At 42.2% G+C, this 24300-nt stretch overlaps 2 protein-coding genes across 2 annotated transcripts; both read right to left on the bottom strand.

Moving 5' to 3' along the window:
* Positions 1 to 428: 428 nt before the first annotated feature.
* On the bottom strand, positions 429 to 6634 carry LOC136449730 (uncharacterized). Its single transcript, XM_066449894.1, has 14 exons — positions 6342 to 6634; positions 5770 to 5846; positions 5541 to 5618; positions 5388 to 5466; positions 4224 to 4291; positions 3911 to 4012; positions 3019 to 3108; positions 2866 to 2940; positions 2735 to 2767; positions 2573 to 2653; positions 2274 to 2327; positions 2148 to 2204; positions 2001 to 2075; positions 429 to 892 (listed from the first exon to the last, which is right to left on the bottom strand). Exons 1-14 carry the CDS (start codon positions 6376 to 6378, stop codon positions 737 to 739), a joined length of 1062 nt encoding a protein of 353 aa, XP_066305991.1. The 5' UTR covers positions 6379 to 6634; the 3' UTR covers positions 429 to 736.
* A 2928-nt stretch (positions 6635 to 9562) lies between these two features.
* On the bottom strand, positions 9563 to 11343 carry LOC136451841 (small ribosomal subunit protein uS7-like). Its single transcript, XM_066452524.1, has 4 exons — positions 11179 to 11343; positions 10818 to 11089; positions 9948 to 10151; positions 9563 to 9836 (listed from the first exon to the last, which is right to left on the bottom strand). Exons 1-4 carry the CDS (start codon positions 11245 to 11247, stop codon positions 9782 to 9784), a joined length of 600 nt encoding a protein of 199 aa, XP_066308621.1. The 5' UTR covers positions 11248 to 11343; the 3' UTR covers positions 9563 to 9781.
* Between the last annotated feature and the right edge of the window lie 12957 nt (positions 11344 to 24300).

The following is a 24300-nucleotide window of genomic DNA, read 5'->3' as shown; positions in this document are numbered from 1 at the left end:
TTTTCTTGATGCAATTATTGGACTTGTGCAATATGAAACTAAACAATACTCACTCCGTTCCGGACTAGGAGCCGTTCCGGTTTTTCTAGGTATATTTTGTTATTATTAAGTAACTAGATATACGTTATCCGTGTTTTTCTTTCCCTGATTCCGCCGCCACTGCTTGCAGCTATATGTCTGCATCGTTGCGCAATGTGCATGCCTTATTGCCTTCACGGCTTCACCACAAGGTTATAGATACACAGTCAATGGACACCGAGTACAGCGTGCATAACTCAGTAAAGGAAGCCCAAAGCTCTGGGTGGAAATCCAACCATGAATGAATCCAGAATTCCAGATATGGCTGCAGCCTGCAGCTGCAACAACAATGCTGCATACATGCTATCCAAGCATCAGCCAGCAGGTAGAGTCCAACAAAAGCACAAATATAGTTGCAACTGCTCCTTCCCAAACATGTATTCTACTAGTACAAACCACTGCAATATACAACCCTTCCCCATCACGGGGCAGGATGTTTCTCTTCCAGCATCTAACTTAACAGTATATAATTTAAAGTGTGTATCTTGGGATCGAGGCATTGCTCTGCAAGGTATTAGTTCCTACAAAAATTCGCAATTCCCAATAGGAAAAGGGAGCCGTCCTTTTGGCAACTGCCCTGTTTTCTACTATACCTACATATACAGCTCAAGCTGATGGCCTCTTTGGATAAAAAGTCACCTATCTGAGCACTCACGTCTCAGCTGGTGTAGCTCCTTAGAAACCCAAGCCCTCCAAACAGGGTTGAACCGCCAGATCTCCTGGGGCTTGGTTCTGCTGAGCTTCGCACACCACTCGGTAACTCAGAGGGTCCTTCCTTCACTGAGCTTGCTCTGCTGAGAGCACCTGGTTGATCCTGCATATGTAAGGAGTTACTAATAGCTTATGCTGCAAATTCTGAGTATAGGCAAATCATGGTTTGAGTTTAACAAAAGAAATTGTAACTCTTAATTATATCGCTGCATGAATGCAAATTAATACCATCAGATCGCAGACACTATCTGTAGAAGTGAACACAGTGAACAGATGATACTTGTCCAACTAGGTGAAAGGTGGATAGGGTCAAAGTTCAACAACAGACAACAGTCAAACAGTACATTTTTATTAAAGCTATTATTGTGCTTCTTTATGAATACTTAAACCTATATATACTGGTTAAAGAATGTTATATATTACTAGATTTTACCATTTTTGTTATTGGAATGTAAAGCGCAAAGTGAAAATAAAACTACTACACTACTCCAAAGTATGTGGCAACACAGCAGAACCAAAGTAGGCTCAGTTAATATGCTACAGAGAATTACGAAGGTGACAACAAATATATACACTTATTTCAGAACAGAATAAATGAGAAACAAAACATATTATCACAATATATGACACGCGCCACTCAGTTGTCTTTCATATGTTCCATCCATCGAGATGCATTGCATAGGGGCGTACCCAGTGGCAAGTAGGGATGAAAACGGTACGGATATTTTCCGACCGTATTCGAAACCGAATCCGTTTAGCGGGGTTGAGATATGTCCGTATCCGAGTCCGGATATCCAACATCCGATACCGTATCCGTATCCGAATACTCAAATCGCATATTTATGATGTCAATATCCAATCGTATCATATCCGACATAGTTGACACTATCTGTATTCGAATCCGAATCCGGACAGAAATATGAAAACAAATGTAATATCGGTGATATCCGTCCGTATCCGATCCGTTTTCATTCCTAGTGGCAAGCCTTACCCTCGCCTGTGCAATGCGAGGAGACCGCGACTCAAACCCGGGACCTTCCGGTCACAGGCGGTAAGACTCTACCGCTTGCACCAGGCCCGCCCTTCATGCATTGCATAGACAGCGAATATATTAATTGTCTTATCAATGTGCACAGTGATCATTAGACAGAACAAATCATGAACAAAACTAATTTTAAATCACAAAGCACCTTAGTTGATCAGTGTCTTACTCTTTTAGGTGGTATTGTAGTTCCAGCTAGCAAACTAAGTCCCGATGCTGACATGATTGTAGATGAGCGCACAACCTACAAAAGCAAATTCTATCAGATGGAACAAGACAGGTCAATTGTATTCTCAAACAAGAAACCAAACCTGACCTTAGGTGCCTCTATTCTAGGAGACTCTGGTTCCATAGCTGGGGGCAAAGAAGCAGCCTGTGGGGAAAAAGATCAATTAGTGAAGATCCAAATTTTTAAAAATGTAAGGTATCTCAATAATTTTACCCTAACAATTCTCTCTGAGGATTCAATAGCAGGACGAGGAGTTGATGATGTAACCTGAAAATTGTATGAATAATAACAATCAGCAAGGATGAAACAAGATAGTTGCCAAATTCCATAAAATGCATCAAGTTGGTGTCACTCTGAAATCTGTGCAACAATGGTCACCTACATTTTCGTTTATAAACAAAGTTCTGCCCTAGAAAATTATAAGAGGACTGAGGTTCAAACTTCTCACAGGTCATAGGCTCAACATGATAATGTTCACAATAAATTCATAAGCAGTGAATGTGTTGACTTGCCTGACGAGTATCAGCCTTCGGGCTCTGATCCAATTTTTTAGTGAATTCACACAAGTCATATATTCCTCGTGTTGTCCGATCCTAAGACATTTCAGTATGAGATTAGAAACATAATTGAGTCGCTAGGAGAAAAATGAGTCAGTGATGTAAATATCTACTTACTTGAGTATAAGCTAGGCGTCCAAGCTTTGTCTCCTGCAACACAACAGGTAATCAGTTTGTAGTTAGCACTACGAGTGAATCAGTTCATCTTGGACAGAAAGGGAGAAATAAGCATGGTACAATGTACCTACCAAACTACGAACTACAAGATGAACTGTTTCCATTTCCTTCTGGAAGGCACTTAGATCTCCATGGATGATTGTAACCTATGAAATAATTTTGTCAGTCTCCACTAAATTACACCAGATCTTGATAAAAGCAAAGCATATGGGTAAGATTCAAACCTCTTCCCTTGTGGCTTCTGTAATTTCTCGGCATTCATCTAAACTACAATCTACACGATCAATCCTTCCAGCAAGATGTCTCTTTGCAACCTGATATGAAAATATTTCACATAAGTAGATTACCAGATGCAACAGTAAGAGTCAGAACACCTAGATGCTGCCATCAAAATAAGTTAATCTAATGACTGGAGTCATATACGGTGAAGCCAAGGAATCTTTTTTTTTTTCTTATTGGGTCATTTTTTTTCCTCTTTCCAGTCAAAATATGGCATAGGGACTTGAAAGTATATAGAATTCATCTATATTAAAAAGTATGATTGGTATATGCACATATAGAGACTTCAAAAACAAAACTGTACATAAGCATACTCACTCTATTTCTACTTACTTGATACTTTTGGCCAAAACTTTCGTTAAATACTTGCTCTCTCAAAGGCACATTTCCCCAAATTTATCATGTAAGCTTACCAATCACCATAGTTTACTACCTTGTTTAATGAGGAGGGTGTAATGGCCAACTTACTATGTTCTTGAATTCACTGGTCAAAAGTGCCACGTATATGGACACAGCAGGAATACAAATATAAGGTATAGAATCATAATGATATAGGAAACAACCATCGTAAGAACGGTTCTGTTGCGAATTGTTAACGGTTCTGTTGCGAATTGTTGGTCCATTGATGTTTTAATCAAACAGCCTTTAATCTAATGAGGTGTATGTTTAAGTTTGGATGAACAAATGAAGAAAGTTAACAAATTTTAGAAATTTATATAGCACCTTAGTACTTATTTTAAGGGGGTAGCATAAGATATGTGGATCACTGCAACGCGCATATGAGAACCTGAAGGTCTAATAGTAACACCACAGTGAAAGATGGAAGAAGAAACTTACATTAACACTTTCTGAAACCTGATCCAGTTGTTTCCCCACTACATTGCAAGCATCTGATAACCCACGCTTCGTCACAAACATCATATCAGAAAGTTTCCACCCCTGTAATCATAAAGTTAGCTCTAGTGGAATTGACATTGGCCAAACATCAAATGGTATAGTAGGAATAGCATTCGCACAGTTTAGTGTATAACCATTCACTAAAATGGTAAGAAAGAGAACTTGCTGCCAGCAGTACAATCTAATATAGATTTGATTAATATACTTTCTGAGCAATATTATCCTTTCACCAAATTAAAAACGAAAGATGTACCTTCCATCTTATGAATAAATAGCCAATAGTTCCAATAACAACAGCTGTTATACCATATGCACCAGGGCCTGCAACATGAAAATTTTGCTATCATCGGTCCAAAAGTCAATGAAGTTACTTGAAAACTAAAGGCTAAAAATTTAACTACTCTTAAAATAAAATAAATCACCAAGCATTCTGTGGAAAAAAACACATCTATGATCAAGTACCAATTCCTAGTAAGCTAGGGCCTGTTTTGATCCTCTTCTTCTTTTTTTTTTGGGGTGGGGTTGGGGGAGGGGGGGGGGGGGGGGGGGGGGGGGGGGGGCAGCTAATAGCATTTTATAAGCAGGGTGGTTGGATAGCTCAAGCTGGGCTGTTTGGATCAGCTAGAGTGTTTTTTAGCAGCTTTCTATTAGCTACAGTCTACAGCTGAACCAAACAGGACCTTCGAAAACAGCAGGATGAACAAAGATTTTTTTTTCCTTTGATGACCGGTTTTCAGATGAAGGCCAGCAGGTAAAAAGATCATTAGCATGTACTCCCTCCGTTCCAAATTATAAGTCACTTTGACTTTTTTGGTACATCAATTTTGCTATGCATCTAGATATAATAATATGTATACATACATAGCAAAATGGATGAACCAAAAAAGTCAAAGCGACTTATAATTTGGAACGGAGGGAGTAGAAGATAAAGGACAGTATAAGAGCAAGTATAATAGCAGGCTAGCTGGCTAAATGCTAAGGTGGAGAAGAGAGGAGAGGAGAAAGAGCAGAAGCGGGTTGTAAGTTTACAGCCGGCTTAGGCACAAGAACCAAGAAAGTTTGTGAGAGAGACAAGTGGGCCATGCATGGGCGGATCCAACGGTGAGGCCGGGGGGGGGGGGCTCAAGCCCCCCCTACCCGTACCGGAGCTATGGAAAATACTGTAGAGCCCTATGAATTTTTAGACAAAGTTCTATAGTGTAGGGGGGCTGAGACTTAAGATCGAGCATTATGTGTTGTTCAGTCCCCCCTAAAATATTTCCTGGATCCGCCGCTGGGGCCATGTATTAATAGTGATGAGCTGACTACTATATGAGTGGGCTGAGAGAAGGCTGCAAAGAAACCTTACAGCCAGCAGCTAGTCTTGCTCTAAGTTAACTTGTAAGAAACAGGATAGAGAATCACAGAAAGCACTAACCAGGTCTACCATCAACAGTGACAATAGCAACATGATTTGATTTAGACAACATTTGCAGCTCCTCTCTGAGATAATTGACCTGAAACACTTGACCTGATGAGTAATGGATACATGCAATTGGTGTTAAAGGATAGAAAAAAGCATGCAAAAAACCTGGGTCAACAACTGAGCAGTATGTGGACTGCTGGTCGACGGCCCATCCTTGCCTTGCTTTGCACTCTTGGTCAAGAACTGAAGACAAGAGGATAAAATAGGTAGTGAGGTAAAACTAGCTTATATCGAATTAATGATGCTGGCTGTAAAGAGGGGAGGAAGAAGCCGATGCCTAATAAGGACTTAAAAGAGGAGGCATGCAGAGAGATAGGCAAGGGGGTGGTGAGACCTTGAAAGCACCAGAGATTGCATCCCTGAAGTCGGGAAGGCCAGACTCACCGCCTGTGAGTACTGATCCGACGATTCCTGCAAAGGGAAGCGTGATGGTGACATGGTGTGACAATTAAGCGCACAAACTAGCGGCAACAACAGCTGAATAATCTATTGCTTCGTTGCAATTATTCGGAGACTGCTAGTCATTTGCAAATCAATACAAAAACAGAACCAGAACGTATTCAATCTAAGGTGGGTGATTGGTAGCTTGTGTAGCATGCAGGTAGCACGCACAAACTAATTAACCGAAGAGACCATGTCGATGCAGTACACTAGAGTGGTGGTCTACAGTAGCTTAATCTGAAGTGGGTAGCAATTCAATCGGCTCGATTGCGAGGAAAGAGGCGAGAGCCAACCCCAAGGCACAGCATGCGTCGCGGGGCTAGAGCAAGAGAGAAACGGAAGAACCCTAGAAGAGGGTCCATGACTGCGCGCCACAGCCCCCGCCCCGCCCTCGAATCGAAGATCAGGGCGAAGGAAGGGGGCGGCAGGGACCCCGTGCGGAGAGCTGGACGGGTGGAAGCGTACCGGAGCCGATGACGATGGCGACCTTGCCAAGCACCATGGCCGCTCACTGGTGGACTGCAGCGCCACCTCCGCCGCCTTTGCCTTTGCCTTGCGTCGCGCCGGCCCGGGACCCGCGAGGGAGAGGTGGGGGGTGAATCCAGCCAGCAGCTCCGAAGGGGAAGGGGGCAGGGACGGCTACTAGCTAGGGTTCGTGCGCCAGTGCGGGACGGTCAGGCTCGAGCCGGCGCCGCTCGGTCCGTCCCGCGCCCTTGCTGAGTGGATGGACGGGCACGATGCGACGAGGCTGTGGTGGCAGGAAGGAATCGTGGACCCTGCGCTCACCAGATGCAAAACGGAATCCCTTGTGCTACTGTGTAAAACTGCGTTGCTGGTGGCCTGCGCCTGCGCCTGCGCCTGGTGGGCACGGACACATGACCGAAAAACGTGACCGTTTGTCTTGGAAAGCAAGAAAGAAAATACATCAATTTCAGATAAAATAATGTACTAGTATTTGCAAAAATAGCATGGACTTGGAAAAAATAGACATCCAATGTCAACGCATACTGAATTTTGTTTATTATTAGTATTAGTATAATGAAAACAATACATAAAGTGTGTACGGACTTTTTTAAAGGCACTCTATTCGTGATTTTCATTGGGGACCATGTGCGCACACGGTTCGAAACCCTCACTGACTTGTCTCTACCCTTGAGCTTTGTCACTAGGCTACAAGCACATCCACGCAGCCTACTAGAGCAAGGCTAATAATACAGCCGGCTTATTGGTTGTAAGGTTTCTTGCAGTCTTCTCTCAGCTCACTCATATAGTAGTTAGCTCTTTACAGTTAATACATAGCCCACTTGTCTCTCTCACAGATTTTCTTGGTTCTTGTGCCCAAGCCGGCTATAAGCTTACAGCCCGCTTCTCCTCTCTCTCCTCCCCTCTCTCCTCCACCTCAGCATTTAGTCGGCTTATAGCCTGCTATTATACTTGCTCTAAGCACTAACTCAAAAATCCCAATAGAGGTATCGAAATGAAGGGATAGTAGAGACATCAAAATCTCAAGCGAGACCCTAAGGTTGAAGATGCGCATGGCGTTGACTTCATCAATCATCCCATTGAGTCCATCCATCATTCTCGAGGATAACAGCTTACACCCTATTCGCATGATCGTTTCTGTGACTTATGAGCCGGCTGATGCTGTTTTGTTATGAGAGAAAAACATAGTATCATGGCTGATACTATCAAGTGAACAGGGTGTTAGTCCCATGGATCCGGTTGGGCTAAGGGAAAGGCAACAATAGCAGAGTGGATGGGGAGGGCTAAGGAGAAGCGGTAGCCCTAAACAAAAGATGTGACCTTTATCGGGATTGGCGCCAATACTATGGTGGTCAACGACCTTGTCGATGGGGAGGGAGTGGAGCGGTCAGAGAAGAAGGATAGGATCTAGAGTACTTTGGTGACGGTGGTGGACGACCCACACCAAGGCCAACTTCGATCTGGCACCATGAGACGTGTGATCTCATCAAGGAGGCATGTCTACAGTTGCCGCAGAGAAGATTAACTGCACCAACACTTGTTTAGAAAAAAAAAAGTCTAATGAGGAGGAAGAGGAGCACGCGAAAATGGACAAGGAAGACAAGGGTCAAGGACACATGTAGAAGGAGGCTGCAAATGGGAAGACGATATGGGTGGCATGCATCGTAGAAAAGACGCTACCAGGACCTTGCCATACAGATGTTGTGATTCAGAGGCCTCGTTCGCTGGTATGAAACTTGGCTGAAAAACATTGTTCTGGCTGAAAAATATTGTGAGAGAAAAATATTATTCCGGCTGAAAAAAGAAACCGAACAAGCCAAGTTTCAGACCAGCCGAATGACCCCTCAATTATACGAAGTAGTGTCATAAGGCACTCAGCACGAGCGATGGTTAGGGATCTGACTGTTCATGTGATATTTTTGTTTTTGTCTAAGAGGGACCTAAATTTGCTTGTGCCATTGAACGCTTTTGTTATTTTGGTCTGTTCAGCTGGTATTAAAGCCGGATGATAAAACGTCTAAAGCTGATTTATTGTGGAAAAAAAATATTGTAGCTGATAAGCCGACTGATAAGTTCAAGCGAACAGACCCAATTATATCTGGCGGTCGTTTACCATTTTGTCGTTCATTTTTTTCACCACTGTGTGCACTTCCATATCCTCTGCATACGTGTCCGATGTAATATTTTCAGGCACCATTGATAAAATTCTTTTATTTAGATATAATCAAACAATGCTTTGTTGATACAAGTGAGACACCAGTATCATTCTCACATGGCCTACGGCGCCATTGTGTATGGGCGGAGCAGGGATTCGGATTTTTTTCGAACTACGTGAAAAGGTCATCTTAATGCAATACCTGAGTTTTTTTTTTCCAGAGATGGAACTATTGAGCAACAATTGTGCTTGTATCAACAAGTGCTGCTTAGCTTCATCAATAAAACTTAGGTGGAACTAGTCAACAACAATTGTACCTGTATGGCATGAATTCCCAGGCCCTGCTGAATTGTTTGGAAGCTCATCAGATTTTAATGGTCAGAAAACAAAGACAAATACATGCTGATCCCACGAAACACAGGCAAGCTGGTTATTAATTTATTATGACATACAAGCACGTTTACGTCAAGTACTTTAGGGAAAAAATTGAGATGCAGCCTTTTCTTTTTAAGAACAGAATGAAGGTCCATAAACACCAGCTCTGAACCATTTTTCTTCTATATTAGACATATAATAAATATCAAGAACATAACTAAAAGACCATAAACACTTCATTGTTTTCACGTTAAAAAAAAAACAAAACGCAATGACAATGAACGATGTCCAGCTGCATGCATGAAAGAAAATGACTAAAATGCCAATTCTTACTGGCCAACATGATTTCAAGATACAATTTCACGGGAAAAAATGATACAAGGTCTTTAGTGTGTGAATGGTTTTATAAAACTTCATTAAGCCTAGGTTGTTGCTCTATTTTAAAAGAATATAGCCTAAATATTTTGATTGAAAAACTAGTTCTAGAAACTGAGTTCAAGTTTGACCAATATCATCAATTGCCTGAACCGCAGAAGACTGAAAACATTGAACCGGTGATGTCTACGTCCAACAAAAACTACATGGCAACATCGCTAGCCAACGGCTTGACACCAACACAGCACTCACAATTCACCAGCAGAATCATCTGTGTGCATGCATAATACAGACAATATAGAATAAGAAAATGACCAAGAACTGGGGTTCGATAAACCATGCACCTCGCATTTCGGCCCCAAAAAGAACTACATTTCTCAGTAATTTTCATTGTTCACTGAAACCAAAACCACAGATATAGGTCTCAAGAAGTCTTAACATTGGTAAAAACAAGAACCAATACGACTGCCAGCAACATAAAAGTTCCAGTGCAAGTGCACCAGGATACAAGCTCCACTCAACGGTTGGCCTTGGCAACACGCTCAATCTCATCCTTCTTCTTGATGGCGTAGCTGTAACAAGAATTGCCATGAATGAGCACAATTTCACATCACATGAAATGACTTAAAAACACTTACATATAGGAAAGAAGCAACCCAAATGTAGCCAGACAACATATATACCTGTTGGAAGAGCCCTTGGCAGCATTGATCAACTCATCTGCAAGGCACTCAGCAATGGTTTTGATGTTCCTGAAAGCGCTCTCCCTGGCACCAGTGGTGAGGAGGTAGATGGCCTGGTTCACCCTCCTCAGGGGGGAGATATCCACAGCCTGCCTCCTCACAACACCAGCAGAACCAATACGGGTGGCATCCTCACGGGGTCCACTGCAAGACAATAGCAGCACATCACATCAGTTTGACAGCTCGAGACAACATGTAAACAATAGTTTGAGCTATAGTTTGACATCTCAAAGCACATCATTTGGCTGGCACGGTGTAAACGACTAAATGGAGCATTCTTGACATAAAAAATAACAACTGAAGAGCTATTAACATGCACCATGCACACAAGTGCACATAAAAGTCCTCACCAGACAATAAATTCACATTTTGAATTGGAATTGGAAACAGTACGGTGCTTCACCATATTGATCAACTATCAGTCACACAGCTTCAAAGATCTAACATGTACAACAGCACAATCTGATATAATGGAGAACTGCACCATGGCATTCATCTCAAATTTCAACAGCTGAGCATTTGTCCAAGATCATGCTATCAAATGTATAAGTAACTGGAACCAGAACAGAACTAATTTATAGATTTGATATCATAGCCCTATCAAATAACACTCCCTTTCGAAAGCTAGGAAATATACATGGATTTAATAGGAATCAGTTGAATTACACAGGAAAAACTCAGGATTCACGAAAAAAAATCCGCATTTCTAAGGGGGTTTAGATATTAGTAACACCAACTCTCTAAGATGTTATTAGCCTGACAGGACGACTACAGAGAATTGGGAGCGAGGACAGGGGAGCAAGACAGTACCTGTTGATGATTGCGTCCACGACAACCTGGATGGGGTTGGCGTCAGTGAGCAGGTGGATGATCTCCAGAGTGTGCTTGATGATGCGGACGGCCATGACCTTCTTGCCGTTGTTGCGCCCGTGCATCATGAGGGAGTTGGTGAGGCGCTCGACGATGGGGCACTGCGCCTTGCGGAAACGCTTCTTGGAGTAGCGGCCCGCGGTGTGGGGCAGGAACGTCGCGTGCTTCATCGGCGACACCGCCAGGTAATCGTTCAGCGAGATGTCGTTCACCTGTAGATTTTTCCATTCAAGTTCAATCCGCTGCTAGAAGCAGCAGGGCTGAAGAATCGAAGCAGAGATGCGAAGAGCCATTCGCGTACCTGGACATCATCGAAGGTCCAGCGGTTGAAGAGCTTCACCCCGTCCTGCTGCTGCTCCACCTCCGCCATGGCTGAGATCGAGAGAGATGTGCTGCGGCGGCGGCTGCGCTTGGCTAGGCGGAAGCGGCGGCGGCTGGGAGCGACGAAACCCTAGGGAAGACTCCGCTCGCTGGGGTGCGAAGTGGGTTTTAATAGAGGAGAGCCTCCCTGGCTAGGGTTTCTGATCCGACGGATCTGCTGGACGGTCACTGATGGTCGGCCCGTGACATCCCATAAGCGGATCGGGGTTCGGTCCTTAGGCCTTTGGGCCCATTCTATCTCTTCTTGCGAAAACAAGGTGGTGTTTAGTTTCTAAAATTTTGTAAAATTTTTCAAGATTCTCCGTCACATCAAATCTTTGGACGCATGTATGAAGCATTAAATATAAATAAAAAATAAAACTAATTACACAGTTTAGACAAAATTCACGAGACAAATCTTTTAAGCCTAATTAGACTATGATTGAACACTAAATGCCAAATAACAACGAAAGTACTACAGTATCATTTCTAAAAAAAATCACCAACTAAACAAAGCCCAAGCCATTCTAACTGGCCTGGGCTTTCTCAACACCTTTCGTTCATATATCGTTCTTGCTAAAAAAAAAGCGAGGTGTCCTCTCAAACAAAAAAGAAGAAGAAGCGTGGTGTATGTTCTATGAACAAGAACTAAAAAAATATATGAAATGTATTGTGAAGAAGTGACTTCCATATAACACTAGTCCATCACGCGCGCCATCGCGCGCGCCGGCAAATCACCTGGTTAAGACGCAGGTAAAAAAGATGTTTAATATTTGCATGGCAACAATATTAGGAGTTTAATGTAGATATGTCATGCACAAGAACTGAACGATTGGAGCTCTTTTTATATTTAACATGGTAAAACTATTCAGAATTGTAAACATGAAATGATTGATGTGGTAGATGACATTTCATAGCAAAAACATAGAAGCCAATGCAATAAACTATTTCAGGTCTTCACACTGCATGAGAAATATTCTAAAGCTTCTGTTTTCACACCGACCATGAAGCATGAGTTTTTTTCTCTAGAGCCACATAGAGATTAGAAATTGGAAGAAGTAGAAAAATCGCATTTACCTTACCCGTGTATTTGCGTCTTCGTGGCCTACACCCATGAATTCTGCATTTAAGCCATCAGCCATAAATTTAGTGTTAAGTTTAGGTACAACAGTTGTGGGAAAAAATTGGAATAAAAATAGCCAATTTGTGAATTGTGACGAGGCATCTGAACTTGCTTGAATATTGTAAATGCATACAGAAGCAACTAATTAACTATTTCCAGATCTTAACATCCTACCTTCTTCATTTATACAGAATGTTTAATCTCTTGTTAAAATAAATATAACTGTTTCATAATCCACAAGATCGTGCTACCTTCCTGCTAGAAGCTTAGTAACTTCATAAATCAGGTCAACAGACTATATACAGCGCAAACCACCTTTCTGGCTTTGTTTAGAAGAAAAAAGGCTTGCAAAACTGGTTAATCTACTACAAAAATAAGCATGCTAAAATCCCTGCAAAAAAACAACAATAAAGGCACATCATCTCTGTTGCAAACATACTCTCCTGTACTGAATGACTTCTATCATCTAAAATGCTATTTTTCTTGTACTAAATGACTTCTATCATGTAATGCTATTTCAGTGGATTCATAAAAGAATGCAAGTGGTATGACTCCAGTAAATTTGTTATACATAGGATCGTGTGGTGTTTGGGTACAAAGAATGACTGACTGACTGCTATAGAATACTACCAAAAAAATCGAGGATTTATGCAAACAGGTGTACTAAAGAAACAACCACTTGTTCATCATTTGATATGTATCAGATTGTGAGGAACCCTCGTTCCTTTAACTCTACTACTCCATCCATTCCAAATTATAAGATGTTATGAATTTCTAGATATACATTGTTTTTGCTATGCACTTAGACACACACTGTCTAGATACATAGTTAAAGCAATATATCTAGAAAAGCCAAAACATCTTATAATTTAGAACAGAGAGAGTATACCTAATACTCTCTCCATTCCAAATTGCAAGTCATTCTGAGCAATACCAAAGTGATGCACAATTCTAGCAAGATGTGCACATGCGACTAATCATATCCTTGATAGCATCACAAATCCTCCTACTAGGACTGCTGAGCACATAGGAAGCAAATAAGTCCACTGTTGCCCTTCTCCCACTTCCTGTCCTCTCCATTTGGTTCCACTATGTTTGCAAGGGCAGTTTGAACCAGTGTTTGTGAAGTTCCCCTTGCAAGTAAGACAAAAAATTAGCTCACTAATTTGTCAGCAGAGTGTGATAATAAATCAATGCTAAGCTAGAACAGTATGAAAAGCATAGAAAAATGGGATCTATTCTGACATAAATTGGCATACACTTCTGTTTTGCTGGATGCCATGGTAAAGGACACATTAGAACAGGAACATGAACCTGACTTCAAATTTGAGAGAGTACCTGAAGGGTGCCTATGTGCACCCAGCCTTCCAGAACAATGAGAAAACTATTCTATAAAGCAACTCAAACATGTAGATAAATGCTGATTTATAGTCTCGACACAGGGGTAGTTCTACCTGTATCTCTGAAGCCAGAACATAGCAACATGTACCATTTGAGTATGAAATCAAATTTGAGTTTCATCGAACTAAGACATGAATGTATCAAACAAAATGTTTAAGACCATGTGTGCTCTTAGGAGGCTTACAGCCTGCTTGGCGGGTGGGACTGTGCCACCCTGAGCTGATGATAACTGCAGCCAAAGTGTAGAAAGCAATCGCCTCACGCTCACCGCCACCTCGAGAGGGAAGGGGAGAGAGGGAGAGTAAGGGGAGGGAGGGCAGAGGAGGAGGAGGACGGGCACAGCTGTAACACCCCAGGTGTTTGGCTTCCACATTTGCACTTGCATTTCATGAATATGAGCATCATTCATTCATTCATAAGCTTATATCACATGAAACATGATTTCAAAACATTGCAACATGTTGTATATTTCATGTGTGTTGTTTCTTTTATGAGATGAATAGTGTGCAACACTTAAGTGCAACATGTGCAACTCACTTTAGTGAAACATGGTTAGTTAGTACCATGCAACAAGATCATGAAACATGTGAAACATGACTATGAAATAATTGTAACATTTCATGTATTTTTCATTATTTCAGTACATACAATGCTTGATTCTTGTGTGACCAATGTGTGGTGTGGCTAAAAATTCTTTTAAACAACTTAGTGACACCTAGAATGCCATTTGGAACATTGTTCATATTGATCATGTTGCCTAATTGTGATTTCAAATAGTGGTTTGACTTATTTTGACTCCTAAACCCTTTTGTTTGACTGTTTAAAAAGTGTAGCTTAGAGTGTTTGCATGTCTGAGCAACCTAAAGCAAAGTTGTAGCAAAATTTATAAGGAACAAACTTTGTTTAGAAGCCAAGTCATAAAAATGTGCACAACATATTCAAAAAGGACCCACAAGTCAGTATTGAAGGCTGATTCAACACTTGAAAATATTTCTAAGTCCTAAATGCAATTTTAGTTTGACTGAGCCAACTTTGGATTGATACAACTCATGATCCATTGAGAATTAGCTGATGATTTCTAAAGCATTGTTGGAGCCCTATCATAGCTCTACAACTTTCATGTACATTGCTTCCACTAATTCGTCATGGTTTAAGAGATCAAACGCTGTCAAGTCTTGCTGTCGGGCTGATCGGTTTTGCTGAATCGATGCTACAGTGACTGGCGTCTTCAGAAAATGAGCGCCGCATTGGTGACACTCATCGCCGGTCGTCTGACCACGCTACCACGTGCCGCGGCCCTCCTGGCATTGCTGGCCATGACATGAACCTCCCACACTCCTGCCCGACCTGCTCGCCTATCCATTTTGCGTTTCCAGTCGCCTCCACCACGCGCAGCAATAGAGCTCAGCCGCTCTGCCATTATCGACCAAGCTTCGTCGTCGCCTAGCTTGCTTGCCGCCGCAAAAACACGAACTACATCTTCACCACAGCTTCGCCGTGTTCTCCTCTACCTCCTCCACCTCTTAGCTGAGCCGATTGAGTCTTGGTAAGGGCGCATTGACCACTCCCACCACCGCCACCATGAGCGTGTCCTCATCGGAGTTGAGGCCACCGTGGTCGGGGTAGCTAGGAACCTTCTTGTCCTCCTCTCTTTGCTTGGGTAACACCGTAGCGACCCTCTGAAGCTCATACCAAGCTCGGTTGAGGCAGCCATGGCTTGCCGTCGTCGGCACCTCGTGCCGGAGCTCTACCGTGCCGCCATCACCGACGACGAGCCACCTCCGCTAGGTCTTAGGTCTCGCCGATAGCACCAATCGGTTCCCCTCCTCACGTAGAGCACGTAGGTGGCCTAGGTGTCGCCGGAGTCCTTACCATCGGCGAGCTAGACCACCGCCGCGCCATCGAGCGTAGCCTCCCATGTTTCGCTGTCACTGACCAGTGGGCTCGGCTGACATGGGGGTCCCTGTTGTCAGTGACTGCAGCTTCAAAAGCTAGCTCATTTATGCAGATTTTGATGCTATTTTGTGAATTTTGTAACTCCAAATGTGTAGATCCAAATGGTGTAATTCAAATTTTGGTAGGCTCACAGTGAAGTCTAGTATTTAAGAAAAATATGACATGAGCACATGATGTAGAAATTTTGGATGAATTAAATAGGAAATTGAAATGTGTTTTTAAATACATGCAAACTTGTTTAAATCATATCTTGAGTTTCTATGATCCAAAAATTATGAAATTTTGTGGGTAAGCTAGTCTTGCTTAGTAGAAGCTCTGGTTAAAATTTGAGAGTTGTTGCATGTATGATTTTTGAGTTATAGATTTTCCTTTTATCATTGATTGATACTTTGTAAATTATCTAGGAATCCCATGACCATGAAACTTGGTGGATAGTATCCTAGTACCTTAAGGATGCTAAGAAAAATATGAAATCTATTGCTTGACACTTTTCACTAAGGTTTCCTAATTATGTCATTTTAAGCCATTATGTCTTATCATTTTTGTGTAGGCTGTTATACTTGCTTAAATGGTGTGAAATTTTGATGGTAGTCTACTTAGAGAATGTCGTATCTACTGTAATTTTTGTAGATTTAATGGTATAGTTTTCATATATGTTTACTATTTCCTCTAATTAATTAAATAAATTAAGAAAGGTATTAAAAGAAATGTTTTGGTGATGAACACCCTACTTTCTGGTGTTCTTGTGATATGTGTAATAAGTGAGTAGAGTTAGTTTTGTCCAATTATGTGTTTACATCATAAGTTAATAATTATTTGTTTGCATTATGTCCCTCTGGATAGATCTAGGGACTTTAGAAAGTTCCCCATGATTTTTTGGTTTGCTGTGAATGTGATGAATACAAAAGTTATAGATAATTTATGTATCTAGCTCCTGTAAAAATTTAAGGGCATTTGGCCTAGTAGTTTAGGAACTACAGCTGTTTAAATTTAGGTTCTAGTTTTGCTTACTCTCTGTCTTGTGAGGATAGAGTTCTGTTGATTAAAGAATTCAACCTGGTAAAGGTTGGAATCATGCTTAGAGGTCTAAAAATGAATTGTAGACAATTTCATAAGCTTTCCAAATTGTCTTGTTGCATGTCATTTGGATTTCTAAATCTCTAGTTATGGCTAATTTACTGTACCATTATATAGTCTCCATTTTGCTGAAGTACAAATGCTTGAGTGTATGCTTGTTGCAATGTTCTCGTTGATTATTTAGGGGTTAGCCTAACTTGAGAATATGCTTAGGTGCAGGTGCTAGGTCATTAACTAAAGATGAGCAATTATACATTAGGTTGTATAAACTTGGTAAGTAAAATGATTTGAATAGGGCTTAAGTTGGAATATGTAGACTACAGCGAACATGTGCATTCCCCGAGCATCCCTGATATTCGTTCATGTGCATTCATGATATTTATCTTGTGCATTCATGCAATAGGTGTGCCGAAGGGAGTGATGTTGCTGGAGTTCGAGGGAGCCAACCAGGAGGAGGAGCCCGAGGTGCAGGAAGCCAATGAAGCAGCCGCCACGGAGGAGTTGCCCAAGTGCCCTGACCACCAGCCTTCCTCTTTGCTGAAAGGCAAGCCTCAGAGCATATTAAACCTCCCATGTTTTCACAAATATATTGAGTATCTTTTATTCGTTGATGATGCATTAAGTATAGGAATTGGTTGGAACCAATTGTTGCATTATATATCCCTCCTTGTCTAGATATCGTACTAGAATTCTATTTAAGTTTAGGAACGGGTTAAATGCTTAGCCATGCTTAGTGCGATAGAAGTCAGGTGATTTCCTGTCACCTGCGAGCTTTAGGATGAGGTGGATCACGGTTGGCTATATTTGCTATCGTGGAAAAGAACCATGTTAATAATGAATTAAGACCGGGCGGAGTCTTATGTAGGTTCAGACATAGTGACTCCGTCTGAGTCGTTTAAGGACCGATACGCTGTATATCCTCATGTCATGTTGAACGCAGCCTAACACTTAGCTGGCTGGATAAATCATTCCGATCGCGAAGCCTAGTAGCTCGGTTTAGGCCGGGGACGCAAGCAGGGGTCCATAATCTAGATGGAAGTAATGATGTGTAGGGAACCATTGGCGTAAGCCCAAGGGCGGGTTAAGTCACCGAGCACTCATGGCAGAGTGGTTCTTTGATTTTGTGGCACTATTCGGACTTGCGACTTTTGAATTGTACCAATAGTGACTTGTTTGCGACCCTGACGGGGGAAGTAGGGTTTGTGTTTAGGAATATCCCTCCAGCTAGATAGGAATCGATTCGAATCGCCGTCTCTCTCGGATAGTGAGAACTTAACTGAGCAGCGGCACACATAGATTTAATTAATCTAAAGATATGGTTAAATGGATGATGATGATAAGGTTGCCATAATATATACCTGATATGGTCATTAATGTTTGCTCCCTAATAAAATGATTGCTTAGTACAGGTGCTAATATAGATGACAGGTTAATGGCTAAAAGTCACTGCTAGTTCAGGTTAAGAATTGATCATTATTACTATGCTTTTCTGCAAAAAGAAAGTGTCAGCCAAATCCACTAAATTAAGCTATGCATAATCCTTGGTGTCATTTGTTTTGGTTTTCGACGGGTAAGTCTAGCTGAGTACATTCTCGTACTCAGGGTTTATTCCCTCTTGTTGCAGATAACCTCCTATATCAGGGATTCTGTAAGTATTGTCTCCACCTGGCGGGTGACGAAGACTAGATCATAGGCATGATCTCTGTTTCTCTTATCCGAATGATTTTGCAGGTTGTGATCAGCGAACTAGTATTTGTATTTGAACTCGGGTGTGTAAGTTAAACTATTTGCTTCCGCGTACTTTACAAGACTTGTTTTGTAATAACGATGACTCTGTGATGATGTAATCTATTTGCAAACATCTGCGAAATGTTGTAACGTACGATATGTTATGTTGAATTACTGTGATCTTGGTTGTATGCAAGTTGGTTTGAAATCCTTCGAGATTTCAGTTGACTACCGGGTTTATATAGGCTCAAGTTTGAGAATTTGATCGTTTCGGCGATTGTTTTTGTACTTGTGCTCTTATAAATTGGTCGGTTCCATGACAGCTAGCATCAGAGCTAGATTCAACATTAAACATGTCTTATGGCTAATTAAAACAAAAGCTTTTGTTGTGAAAACGGTTTTCCAACTTATAGTTATATATATGTGTTCAAAAATCCAAATTTTTATGGTGTACTGGTGATCACATCCCTTGTAGCCCACTTAAGGACTTCTAGGTGGCTTATATATAATTACTAACTTGGGAGAAATTGATTGTTTCTATTTCGTCGTCCATGCGGCGTGATATTGCTTGGGTGCCATTCATTTGAATTGTAATGTATGAATCAATTGCCTCTACGCTAAGATAAGTGTGAGTTGCGAGAGCATGACAGTCCAACCATTGGTCTAGGGGAGAGCTAGTTGAGATTACTGGAGTATTACATGTTGTATACATGTATATATGAAGGTACTTAATTGTGGGTACAGTTGTCGGGTAGTTTGGATACCGAAGTATATATATCTGGGGATGTATATATGGAGAGTATCTTAGTTACTACTTGTGTAATTAGCATTATATCTTGTTGGGTTGGGCTGCAATGAAGTTTTCTACAGGTACGCTAACAACGCACCGTGTAGATCGACTAGTTACCGTTAATTGAGAGAACGTATGTATGCCACCGTATATTCCGCTAAAGCTTAAATTTTCTTAGGTTTGTGAGGACGTACGGAATGAGCATGCATCATATTCACTCATGTCATTTATATTGCATTACTCCCTCCCTTATAATTGCTTATCCCAAGTATAAAGTGCAATCTCTCAGCAAAATAATCCTCTCACATGAGTTGCATCCCTTTTTGATACAGATGGCCGCGCCCGTGTTTCCTACTGGTAGCAGCACCTTTTTGGACTAGTTCGGTACTCCCACTTTGCTCTGGAGGGTGCTCAGTTCAGTTGGGTACCTGGAGGCACCTATCTACACGTGGAGGCAGGCGGTACCATTGGGAGAGGTACCATGGTACGTCGTGACCTTTATAGTGCTGCAAAACCCCACAAGACCATTGTGGCATGGGTGGAGCATTAAGACTGATGGGCACAACCCTTGGGAAGCCGCTCAGGTTGCTGCCCTTGATGTGCTGATGGATATAGCATAGAGCTTAGGGGACGAGTTAGTGGGTGGACCAGCTTCATCCATTCCCCGAGTGTCTCTGACTAAGGCTGAGTGGACTCAGGACGTTGGTCAGGCCTTAGTTTGAGGCCATGGCGAACGTGTGCAGAGCGATAATGCTAGAATGAGTGCTATGATGACAGTCTTGAAGCTTTGTCGAGTCAGGCAAAACACCCTTTCTAGTGCGCTAGATGAAGCTAGCAAGGCAATGGCAGTCCAGCACAAGTTTAGGTTGTGTGCCCGCAAGTATCGCCGTAGGGCGGATGCATGTGAGAGAGCTCAGCAAGAAGTTGAGGAGATTCGCGGTATTGCAAATTATCGTCTGCAACAGTGGGGCCAAATAGCACACGAGAGAGACGAGCTTCATAACCAGCTGATGAACCTCACTATTGAGAGAGATGAGGCTACACAAGAGTTGGATCATGTGACCCGTCACAGAGATGCAGCTTTAGAGTTAGCAGAAGAAAGATGTCGGGGTTGGATTTTGGCTAACCACAATGCCTTTCAAAGGGAGCAAGCACTACAAGAACAGCTTGAAGAGCTTCAGGTTGAGCACCATCAACTGCACAACCATCTGTTTCCTATTCCTCGCCCCATACCAAGGTATCCAAATGTGGGTGGACCTCAAGTGATTGAGGCCGATGATGAAGAAGAGGACGTGCAGATGGGTGACAATGCAGCTGAGCCTGCAGATGAAGAAGAAGAGGAAGACCCCAAAGAAGTCCAAGGTGTCTCCGATGTGGACAGCGTTCACTTCGACGAGTAGTTCGTTAGCAAGTCTCACTAGTTTAAGCTTTTGTAGTCATTGATGTAATGGACTTAAGTGCGATGACTGATGTTGGATGTACCTTTTTAATTCAAACTTGGCATGTAATGTACTTTAATTCGCTCCCTTCGAGATGCATTTCGTAATGGTTAAGTTTAAAACTTGTCATGTTGGAATGCACTGTGTATGGCGCTAGTAATCCCATTGATGATGTGGTGATTGGAGAATGAATTATTGCCTCTATTTATTGTATGAAGTTTTCATTCTCGTCAGTAAATTCAGTTTGGCACAATTATATTGTTCCTCTCCAATGTGCTAACATCATCGATAATTACTGATTGCGCATTGTTGCAGATGCCTCATACTCGTTCCACTGGTGCGCTGGTGATGATGACAACCTTCCACCGCCACCACCACTCACACCAACAGAATTGATGGCAATTCTTGCGGAAGGGCAGCGCACTATGGCTGAGGCTCTCCGTACGATTGCGAATCGTGATGGCCGTGGTCCATGTCAAGGACCGGAACCAAATCAATACAGTGACTTTAAGGATTTCCTTGATACGAACCCCCGATCTTCAAGGAGGCCGAGGAGCCCCTACAAGCTAATGAGTGGTTGAATACTCTCGAGTAGAAGTTTCGTCTGCTCTGCTTGACTGAGGTGCTGAAGACTGAGTACGCATCTCACCAACTGCATGGGCCAGCTAACATTTGGTGGAGTCATCATTGTTTCACTATGCCCGCTAATGCCCAAATCACTTGGGATCAGTTCAAGTCTGCTTTTAGAGGAAATTACATTCCTCCTGGTCTCATGGCAATCAAGCATATAGAGTTCATGAAGCTGACCCAGGGGAACAAGAGTTCATCAAGCATACAGAGTTCATGAAGCTGACCCAGGGGAACAAGAGCTTGAATGAATACCTACAGGCTTTCAACAACCTTGCAAGGTATGCTACCAAGTTTGTGGACACCGATGCCAAAAAGATTTGCTAGTTTCAAGCAAAGACTTAGCCCCAAATTGATGAAGACCATGGGAAATTGCAAGTGTGCTCAGTTTAATGAATTTGTGAGTAATGCCTTATCGCAAGAGAACAACAATGCTGTGTATGCTGCTTCGAAAAGTCGTAAGCGGGCCTATGAGGCAGGTGCCTCACAATCCAAGGCTCCAGTCACACAGAGGGCTCCATTTTGCCCTCTAGCATCAGCCGCTAAGTTCCGCCCACCGCTAAAGAAGAATCCCGCCAAGACTAGGTTTCGCAAGGCATTTACAGTTGCTCTTCCTAAGGGCACTACCAGTCAAGGCAGTTCCAGCATTCTGCCAAGCAACATACCGTGCTAGAACTACAACAAGCTAGGCCACTGGTCGAGGAAGTGTCCTTACCCTAAGAAGAATAACTATTAAGGTGGCCGTCAGGGGCAGGTGAACCACACTAATATCATTGAGATTCCTTCAGGAGAGGTGGTAACTACTGATAAGTTTCTGATTGATCAACACCCCGCAGTTGTACTATTTGATTCAGGTGCTTCGCATTCCTTTATTATTCCAGCATTTGCATCCAAGTTTATGCAGAAAACATACACTATTGAGGGTGAGGGTTATTGTATTAGGGCTGCTAGTGGTACTATCCCAACCAAGCTGGTAGTTGGGGATGTACAATTTGAGATAGAGGGGTGAAGTTATCAGATTGATCTAGTAGTTTTACTGGGGTTAGGTATCGATGTGATATTGGGAATGAACTGGATGAGCCATTATGGAGTGCTTATTGATACATCGACTAGGATAGTCATGCTCAGAGATCATGGTAATCAGGAGGATTTTCTAGTACAGTTACCCAGAGACATCAATCTTTCTTGCACGACTAATGCGGTGCAAGCAAAGTCTCTAGCAGATATCCCCGTCGTGTGTGACTTTTCGGATGTTTTCCCCGATGATTTGCATGGATTGCCCCTAGATCGAGAAGTGGAGTTCAAGATAGAATTGCTTCCTGGTACAGTGCCCATTGCTAGAAGGCCATATAGAATGCCTCCTAATGAACTAGCCGAACTTAAGACCTAGTTGAATGAACTCCTAAAGAAAGGCCTTATCCGTCCTAGTTCATCTTCGTGGGGTTGCCCAGCGATCTTTGTGAAGAAGAAGGATCAATCCCTACGCATGTGTGTAGATTATAGACCCTTGAATGTAGTTACAATCAAGAATAAGTAACCTCTGCCATGCATAGATATCTTATTTGATCAGTTGTCTAAAGTAAAAGTCTTTTCCAAGATTGATTTGAGATCTGGTTATCATCAAATCAAGATTCAGCCTGAGGATGTCCCAAAAACTACATTCTCTACAAGATATAGTCTGTATGAGTACCTTGTTATGTCTTTTGGATTGACCAATGCCCCCGCACATTTTATGTATCTGATGAATTCGGTGTTTATGCCCGAGTTGGACAAATTTGTGGTGGTATTTATAGATGATATCCTAGTTTATTCAGAGAACGAAGAAGACCACATTGGACATTTGTGAGTTGTTCTCACTAGATTGCGGGAACACCAACTTTATGCAAAGTTTAGCAAATGTGAATCTGGCTTCGTGAGGTACCTTTTCTTGGACACGTGTTGTCCGATGGTGGAATTATGGTTGATCCCACCAAGGTGCAAGAAGTGTTGAACTAGAAGGCTCCAATCTCGGTGCATGAGGTTCGAAGTTTTCTGAGGTTGGCTGGCTATTATCATCGCTTCATCCCGGATTTCTCTAAAATAGCCAAGCCTATGACTTAGTTGCTGCAAAAAGACATGAAGTTTGTCTGGACTCCCGAGTGTGATGCGGCTTTCCATACCCTCCAAACTCTTCTAACTTCATCTCTGGTTTTGGCATAACCGGATATCGAGAAACCTTTTGATGTGTTTTGCGATGCATCAGGTATTGGGTTAGGAGGTGTTCTTATGCAAGAGGGTAGAGTCATTGCTTATACCTCTCGCCAACTTTGGAAGCATGAAGTGAATTATCCAACGCATGACTTGGAACTCGCTGCTGTTGTTCATGCTTTGAAGGCCTGGAGACATTATTTGCTTGGCAATGTGTGCAACATCTACACTGATCATAAAAGTCTCAAGTACATCTTCACTCAACTAGAGTTGAATATGCGTCAGAGAAGATGGCTCGAGTTAATCAAGGATTATAACCTCCAAGTGCACTATCACCCTGGCAAGGCAAATGTCATAGCGGATGCCTTAAGCAGGAAGTCTCATTGCCACTCTTTGATTGAAAGTGACGTCCATTTGTCAAAGCTCCTTCATCCTATAGTCCTTCACAACATCACTGTCAGTTGTACTCTACAGAGTCGAATTATTGAGCTACAGAAGACAGATGTAGGTGTGTTCCACATCAAGCACAAGATGAAAGAGCAAGAAACCAAACATTTTCAAGTAGATGAGGATGGCGTGTTATGGTTCAAGGATAGGTTGGTAGTTCCAAAGGATAGAGAACTTAGAAATCAAATCATATCCGAAGTCCATTCCTCTAAATTATCTATTCACCCTGGTAGTAGCAAAATGTATCATGATTTGAAGCCTCACTTTTGGTGGACCAAAATGAAGAAA

This window comes from Miscanthus floridulus, chromosome 5, assembly GCF_019320115.1.
Source record: "Miscanthus floridulus cultivar M001 chromosome 5, ASM1932011v1, whole genome shotgun sequence".
Lineage (NCBI taxonomy): Eukaryota > Viridiplantae > Streptophyta > Magnoliopsida > Poales > Poaceae > Miscanthus > Miscanthus floridulus.
This window is presented reverse-complemented; position numbering and strand designations above follow the sequence as displayed.